General features: G+C 54.5%; 1 protein-coding gene across 1 annotated transcript; it reads right to left on the bottom strand.

The window, feature by feature from the left end:
- Positions 1–4,645: 4,645 nt before the first annotated feature.
- Positions 4,646–7,297, bottom strand: LOC122448529 (cystatin-9-like). The gene is made up of 3 exons (XM_043479907.1): positions 6,978–7,297; positions 5,623–5,736; positions 4,646–4,917 (listed from the first exon to the last, which is right to left on the bottom strand). Exons 1-3 carry the CDS (start codon positions 7,290–7,292, stop codon positions 4,825–4,827), a joined length of 522 nt encoding a protein of 173 aa, XP_043335842.1. The 5' UTR covers positions 7,293–7,297; the 3' UTR covers positions 4,646–4,824.
- Between the last annotated feature and the right edge of the window lie 1,154 nt (positions 7,298–8,451).

Raw genomic sequence — 8,451 nt, 5'->3', positions numbered from 1 at the left:
GAGGTTGAATGATGGTCCAGTGACATGACCTCTTTGGAGTTTTCCCTGCACATCTGGTTGCTTTTCATACTTGATCACATGGCCCTACTTCACTGTTGCAAATACTAAATGGCAAAAGGACATCTCTATAGGAGACCAGGGAGCAGTGACCATGGAATCTGCTTGAAAAGCAAAATCGCAGGGAATTTCCTGCTGGTCCACTGGTTAGGACTCTGCTTTCATTGCCAAGGGCTCAGATTCTATCATTGGTCCACGAACTGAGATCCTGAAAGCCATGCAGCCAGCAAAAGGTAAACAGAATAATCACAAGGACTCTCTTTCTCTGAAGAGGCTGGGGTGCTCACCTGCACAGAATCAAGGCAACAACATCTCAGGGTCGGGGGGCTGAGCTGTGAGCAGTCTTGTGAATGTGGACACCCTGAGGAGAGAGAGGCCTTGAGTGGGGTTCAGGGCTCCCACCCCCTGCAAAGACCCCAACTCTTCCTCTCTCCACTCAGGCACCATCTGCTCATGGAGGCAGGGCTTCTGGAAACCCACTTTTTTCTCTGTCCCCAGGCATGGTACTCTGACTCTTTCCTGATCAGTGTGGCCCTCAGAAACCAGTCTCAAGCCCGCAGCTCCAGCCCACACAAGTGCCTGACTGCTCAATGTGACTCTGCCCCGTCTACTCCCAGCGGACTCTGAAGTGGGCCACCCAGAGTGCGGTCCAGAGGCAGAGTCGGCACAGTCCCCTCAGAACCGGCTAAGGTGCACCTTCTCCGGGCCTGCCCAGACCTGCAGGGTCAGGATCCCAGGGATGGGCAAGGCTGAGGGTCCAGGGTGTCCACAGGCCTCCATGGGTGCTGGGCCCCTCTGAAGTTCTCAAGTAACTGTGGACAGAACCTAAATGTCTTCTGTGGGAGCACAGGGCCGAAGTCTTGTCCGGAAAGAGCGCACCGTGTCGTGGTCCCAGGGCTGCTTTGTGTCCCAGCTGGAAGCAGTGAGGGTCTCTTCTGTGAAACGGCCCCTCCCCGCTCACACGGAGTTGTGTGCCACTGAGCTGAGGTCTGGCTTCCCTGGTGTCTCAGCTGGTAAAGAATCCACCTGCAGAGATTCAAGGGATTAGATCTGACAGCGTGCCTGAAGAACTATGGACAGAGGTTCGTAGCATTGTACAGGAGGCAGTGATCAAAGCTATCCCCAAGAAGAAGAAATGCAAAAAGCAAAATGGTTGTCTGAGAAGGCCTTACAAATAGCTGAGAAAAGAAGAGAACTAAAAGGCAAAGGAGAAAAGGAAAGATATGCCCATCTGAATGCAGAGCTCCAAAGAATAGCAAGGAGAGATAAGAAAGCCTTCTAAGAGATCAGTGCAAAGAAACAGAAGAAAACATTAGAATGGGAAAGACTAGAGATCTCTTTAAGAAAATTAGAGACACCAAAGGAAAATTTCACCCAAAATGGGCACAATAAAGGACAGAGATGGTATGGACCTAACAGGAGCAGAAGATATTAAGAAGAGGTGGCAACAATACACAGAACTATACAAAAAAGATCTTTATGACCCAGAAAACCACGATGGTGTGATCACTCACCTAAAGCCAGACATCCTGGAATGCAAAGTCAAGTGGGCTTTAGGAAGCAACACTACGAACAAAGCTAGTGGAGATGATGAAATTCCAGTTGAGCTATTTCAAATCCTAAAAGATGATGCTGTGAAAGTGCTGCATTCAACATGCTAGCAAATTCAACAGCGGCCACAGGACTGGAAAAGGTCAGTTTTTATTCTAATCCCAAAGAAATGCAATTCCAAAGAATGCTCAAACTACCACACAATTGCACTCATCTCACATGCTAGCAAAGTAATGCTCAAAATTTTGCAAGCTAGGCTTCAACAGTACATGAACTGAGAACTTCTAGATGTTCAAGCTGGTTTTAGAAAAGGCACAGGAACCAGAGATCAAATTGCCAACATCCATTGGATCATAGAAAAAGCAAGAAATTTCCAGAAAAACATCTACTTCTGCTTTGTCAACTACACTAAAGCCTTGGACTGTGTGGGTCACAACAAACTGTGGAAAATTCTTCAAGAGATGGGAATACCAGACCACCTTACCTGTCTCCTGAGAAATCTATATGCAGGTCAAGAAACAACAGTTAGACTGGACATAGAAAGATGGACTGGTTCCAAACTGGGAAAGAAGTATGTCAAGGCTGTATATTGTCACCCTGTTATTTAATTTATATGCAGAGTACATCATGAGAAACGCTGGGCTGGACGAAGCACAAACTGGAATCAAGACTGCCAGGAGAAATATCATTAACCTCAGATATGCAGATGACACCACCCTTATGGCACAAAGTGAAGAACTACAGAGCCTCTTGATGAAAGTGAAAGAGGAGAGTGAAAAAGATGGCTTAAAAGTCAACATTCAAAAAATGAAGATCACGGCATCTGGTCCCATCATTCCATGGCAAATAGGTGGGGAAACAATGGAAACAGTGACAGACTTTATTTTGGGGGGCTTCAAAATCACTGCAGATGGTGACTGCAGCCATGAAATTAAAAGATGCTTGCTCCTTGGAAGAAAAGCTATGACCAACTTAGACAGCATATTAAAAAGCAGAGACATTACTTTGGCAACAAAGGTTCATCTAGTCAAAACTATCGTTTTTCTAGTAGTCATGTATGGATGTGAGAGTTGGACTAAAAAGAAAGCTGAGCACTGAAGAATTGATGCTTTTGAACTGTGGTGTTGGAGAAGACTCTTGAGAATCCCTTGGACTGCAAGGAGATCCAACCAGTCCATCCTAAAGGAAATCAGTCCTGAATATTCGTCAGAAGGACTGATGCTGAAGCTGAAACTCCAATACTTTGGCCACCTGACGTGAAGAACTACCTCACTGGAAAAAAATCCTGATGCTGGGAAAGAGTGAAGGCAGGAGGAGAAGGGGAAGACAGAGGATGAGATGGTTGGATGGCATCACTGACTCGATGGACATGAGTTTGAGTAAGCTCCTGGAATTGGTGATGGACAGGGAAGCCTGGCGTGTCCTGGAAGTCCATGGGGTCACAGAGTCAGTCAATAGGAGTGAACTGAACTAAATTGAGCTGTGACCACCTCGAGGCCCCCAGAGGGCGCCAGCGTCCCCCAGGACACAGCTCAGCTCCTGAGCACATGGGCTTCCCTGCTCTCTGCTTCCTCTTCACCCCTTCCCCTCCTCTGGTGACAGCTCCCCGGACAAAGGGGACAGTGACAAAGGGGACAGCGAGGGCCCGCTGAGTGTCATGGCCACCCCGCCTGGGACACCTCTGAGGGGGGCGTATACAGTAGCCGGCCAGGCCCCAGGCTGAGAACCCAGGAGCTGAGGGGTCCTGCCAAGGGAGACTCAGGGATTCTGCGGGAAGTTCCTGGGCCCACGACCTGCAAACCCTGCCCCCACCCCACCCCAGCACCCACCCAGGGGCCTGGGAGCCCGTGTTCCAAAACTGAAGGGCGCTGGAGGCCACAGGGATGGGGGCACATCTGCACCTGAAAGACCTCAGCTCGGGGCTGCTTTCTTGGGGGGAAGACACTTCACCTCTGGGCAGGCCGCCTTCTCTCAGCTACAGAGCTGACTTCGGGCCACTCATCCTCTTTGGTCCTGTCCCTCCTTGTCTCTCTGACCCTCACCAACTGCTGCGTCCCGGGACCTCCTTCCACTCACACTCCTTGCAACTGTGCCCTTGATTCATCATCCAAGTCTGGGGCACTCCATAAGTCTCTGATCCCCCTGAGATGCTGAGGGGTGCGTGTGGCTGGGCTTCCTCCACGGTTGCTCCTTCCCAACCCACCCTGCCTGGGTCTTGCTCTCTCTCCTGGACAGGAGGCAATATTATCAGCTAGGGATGGAGGAGGCAGTGTCACGAGAGGGAAGGGACAGGCTGTCACACCAGAGGGGTGGACCAGGGGAGGAGTATGTCCTGGAGCAGATAGACTGGTCCCATGCCCAGGGAGGCCGGGTGGGAGCCGGAGACGGGAAGGGTGAAGCCTGGGTGCCTGGGGGCAGCAGCCACGATGGACCAGCAGTGAGATGCAGGAGGGCTCAGCCCTGGGCCCTGCTCCTGCTTCTGCCCTGAGAGACGGGCCTGCTCAGTCCTGTTCTGGGAGACCCTCCCAGGGTCTCCACAGCATCAGCAGCCATTCTCAGTTCTGAGTGTCCCAGGGGCCCTGGGTGTAGAGGAAACGCAGCCTGCCGCTCCAAAGGTCCAGAGACGCTGGGCAGCTGCAGGTTTCTAAGAGGTTCCAGGAGACACTGCAGCTTGTGGTGGGTGGGCCCATCTGAGTGGAGGCTGGAGCCCCTCCTATATTCCCCCCTCCCGTAGCTTCCCAGATCAGTGGATGTGTGTGAGCAAGCCACTGGGCATATGCTGAGGGGCCCAAGTGCAGGGTCCACCCTGCACTGAGCGTTGCCTGTCCAGCCATGCCAATGTCCCTCTAAGGATCATGCTCATCCCATGAGACCTAGGCACAGCTCAGAGGCACCTGCGCTCCTAGGTTGTGCCGCCGGCAGCTGGCTCATGTGTCTGAAGGGAAGACGTGCAGCCCCCGGGCCCAGCCGGCTGCCCTGCTGGGAGGACGGCCCCAGCTGCCCAGCCCCCACCCTCTGGAACCAGGCTGCACAAGGCTGCTTGCAATGCTGACGTTTAATGACCAATTCTACGGGGTGACATGGACAGGGAGGCGTGTTCGCATGGCCTGTGAGTGACCCCGAGACAGCTGCTCATCCAGAGAACAGAGCCAGAGCCGCTCGGACACTGAAGGCACACGACAGGGTGGCGGGGTGCCCCCAGGCTGGGGTGTGGCCTCACTCAGCAGAGCCCCCCAAGCAGGTGTCGTTCAGGAGTTGGAACCTGGTCACCCAGGGTTCAGAGTCGACCGTGAAGAAGCAGGTGACGGTCTGTGGGAACAAGCGCAGTGACAGACTAGGCGGAAGGGACTTGTGAAGCTGGGGTCTCCAGCTCTAAAGCTGGCATCCAGCACACCCGACCTTCTTGGCTGGGCAGGTCACCCTGCCCTGCCAGGCCTGTGATCTCCAGAGACTCCTCCCCCTGACATCAGGATGTCCCATATGACCCATGCCCCCAGTGTCCCAGCAGGGCCTCTGACCTGTCCCAGTCTTATCCGGGGGTGGGGCTCACCCCCTTTTCACCTGGATCAGGAGCAACAGGGTAGGGCCTGGGAGGGAGGGCAGGGGGGCTCAGCTTCCATCCGTCCAGCTCTGGGCAGGGGCAGGAGGACCACTCGGCCACGGAGATGCTGCCCCTCCCCCCCACACTCCTTCTCCGGAAGGCGGGGCGGGGCGGTGGGTGACGACCAGGGAGGGGACATCTCGCCTTCCACCCAGGGGCCTGGACCACGTGGTCAGGAACAGTCTAACCCTACAGGGACCTGGGAAGCAGCAGCCGAAATGGGATCAGTGAGCAGACAGGACAGGGGTGAACAAGTGACCAGTGACCCCTGGGCTGGCCTGCCTGGCTGGCCTCCGTCCTGCAGACGACCCCTTGGTGTCCTTTGGAATGGCGTCATCATCACTCCCCATACCGCCCGCCCTGATGCAGTGTCCATGGCCCTGTAACCTGAGGGTGGCTGGTGTGTGTCTTACATTGTTCACGTCTGGAGTTGCTTGAAAAGGACAGTTGTCGATGTCTTCGTCAAATTTCCCGCACCTGGTTCGGGCGAACTGCAGCTCCATGGAGAACACCAGGCCTATTTCTCTCTGTTCAGACAGTAAAGTGGATACTTTCTCCTCCCATACACACATGTCCACACACACATCCATACTCACACATCCACACACAGACACATACATACCCACACACACAGACACACACATATCCACAAACATCCACACATACATACACACACACACACAGTCACACACACAGACACACACTCACACACACACACACACATGCACATATCAACACACACAGACACGAGGACGCAGCCACACAGCACATTCACAGGACTGGGACAATGACTACAAGAGCCACCCTCCCTCTCACGAAGTGCACTGTCTTCTTCTCCACTGCCTGGACTTCAGGCCTCGCAGGGTCCCCCCATTCTAGCCCAGCCTTTATTCCCAACACCCAGAGTCAGTCTTGCACTCCAGGCTGGAGACTGCAGGCAGAGGCCCAGCTGGGGGCAGCCGGGGAGCAGGGCCAGGCGGGACCCACTCCTGTCCCTGGATGGAAGCTGGAGTCGTGTGGAGAGCCCTCTGCCTTCCTTCTGTCACTCGATCCAGAGGTGCAGGGGGCTGTTGCCCCAGCGTGTCCCCCCACCTCCAGGCACTCACACAAAGCACAGGTACACATCCACATAAGGCCACACACAGGACCGGAAGTGCTCCTTCTGCAGAATGCTCTCAGCATTTCTGTCTGCAGTGCATGTGAAAATTGCACCCCTGGTCGTGTTCTGCAGATTTCATTGCCATGAGAACATTTTAGGTTTCAGAACGTGGTCTGGGAAGAGTGTAAATCATGCTCGATCCATGGAGGAGAAGGAGCCCGGAGCACATGGGGTCAGAGCAGAGGCCCTGAACGCCCAGAGGCTCCTCAGGATGAAGGGCCTCCAGCTGCTTTCCCTTTTCCCTCTCTCTCTGGTTTTCCTAAATGAGCCTCGTTTAATGTTATTTCCATGAAATCGATTCTAAGTCTCTAATCCGGGGTTTTCTGTCTGGCTCTTTTTTGTTTTTAAATAAATAGTTTCATCCCCTCATAGTTCATATTTTGCTTATTCTTCATAAAACAAGGTGAAAAATGACAAAACTGAAAACACACCTCCCAGAGTTTAAAAAATTCCCTTTTTTTTCCCCAATAAAAACTGAAACTAACCCAATAGGCTGTATTTCCCTCTATTTTATGGTTGTCAAATGATGATCGAGATCCCTTGATGACACACCCTCCCAACCCTAGTAACAGCCTGTGAAGCCTGCAGTGGGGAAAATATGGTACTTACCAATTCCTGCCATGACCTCAGTACACGCACCACTTTGTAAGCATTCCTGTCCAGGCTCCTCAGGTTGTACATGTGTAAGACATACTCCACAACGGAAGGAAAGTAAAGCTCCAAGGTATTTCTGTTTTCACTATTCTCACCCACTTGGGGACGCCAGCCATAAGTCACCAGGAGCTGTGGACCTAAGAGAAGCAAGAGCAGGGCCCAGGGCTGAGCCCACCTGCACCTCTGCTGCCGGCCCTTCATGGCTGCTGCCCCCAGGCACCCAGGCTTCACCCTTCCAGTCTCCGGCTCCCACCCGGCCTCCCTGGGCATGGGTCCAGTCTATCTGCTCCAGGACATACTCCTCCCCTGGTCCACCCCTCTGGTGTGACAGCCTGTCCCTTCCCTCTCATGACCCTGCCTCCTCCATCCCTAGCTGATAATATTGCCTCCTGTCCAGGAGAGAGAGCAAGACCCAGGCAGGGTGGGTTGGGAAGGAGCAACCGTGGAGGAAGCCCAGCCACACGCACCCCTCAGCATCTCAGGGGGATCAGAGACTTATGGAGTGCCCCAGACTTGGATGATGAATCAAGGGCACAGTTGCAAGGAGTGTGAGTGGAAGGAGGTCCCGGGACGCAGCAGTTGGTGAGGGTCAGAGAGACAAGGAGGGACAGGACCAAAGAGGATGAGTGGCCCGGAGTCAGCTCTGTAGCTGAGAGAAGGCGGCCTGCCCAGAGGTGAAGTGTCTTCCCCCCAAGAAAGCAGCCCCGAGCTGAGGTCTTTCAGGTGCAGATGTGCCCCCATCCCTGTGGCCTCCAGCGCCCTTCAGTTTTGGAACATGGGCTCCCAGGCCCCTGGGTGGGTGCCGGGGTGGGGTGGGGGCAGGGTTTGCAGGTCGTGGGCCCAGGAACTTCCCGCAGAATCCCTGAGTCTCCCTTGGCAGGACCCCTCAGCTCCTGGATTCTCAGCCTGGGGCCTGGCCGGCTAATAGATACGCCCCCTCTGAGGTGTCCTAGGCAGGCTGGCCACGACACTCAGTGGGCCCTCGCTGTCCTCTTTGTCACTGTTCCTTTGTCGGGGATGCCGTCACCAGAGGAGGGGGGGGGTGAAGGGGAAGCAGAGAGCAGGGAAGCCCATGTGCTCAGGAGCTGAGCTGTGTCCTGGGGGATGCTGGCGCCCTCTGGGGGCCTCGTGGCCACAGCTCAGGGACACACAGTTCCCTGTGAGCAGGGAGGGCCCGTTTCACAGAAGAGACCCTCACTGCCTCCAGCTGGGGCACAAAGGAGCCCTGGGACCACGACACAGCGCACTCTTTCCAGACAAGACTTCGGCCCTGTGCCTCTGCAACATTTAGGCTCCGTCCATAGCCACTTGGGAACTTCAGAGGGGTCCAGCACCCATGGAGGTCTGTGGACGCCCGGGACCCTGGGCCTTGTCCATCCCCGGGATCCTGACCCTGCAGGTCTGGGCAGGCCTGGAGAAGGTGCATCTT

The sequence above is a fragment of the Cervus canadensis genome, chromosome 10, assembly GCF_019320065.1.
Source record: "Cervus canadensis isolate Bull #8, Minnesota chromosome 10, ASM1932006v1, whole genome shotgun sequence".
In the NCBI taxonomy this organism is placed as follows: domain Eukaryota; kingdom Metazoa; phylum Chordata; class Mammalia; order Artiodactyla; family Cervidae; genus Cervus; species Cervus canadensis.
The sequence above is the reverse complement of the archived record's forward strand: the minus strand, read 5'-3'. Positions and strand labels throughout refer to the sequence as shown.

Coding starts and splice junctions, on each gene's coding strand:
- LOC122448529 (XM_043479907.1), bottom strand. CDS start 7,292: ATGCCCAGGGAGGCCGGGTGGGAGCCGGAGACTGGAAGGGTGAAGCCT. Junction 5,737..6,977: donor TGAGGTCATGGCAGGAATTG/GTAAGTACCATA, acceptor CTGTCTGAACAG/AGAGAAATAGGCCTGGTGTT. Junction 4,918..5,622: donor CAACTCCAGACGTGAACAAT/GTAAGACACACA, acceptor TTGTTCCCACAG/ACCGTCACCTGCTTCTTCAC.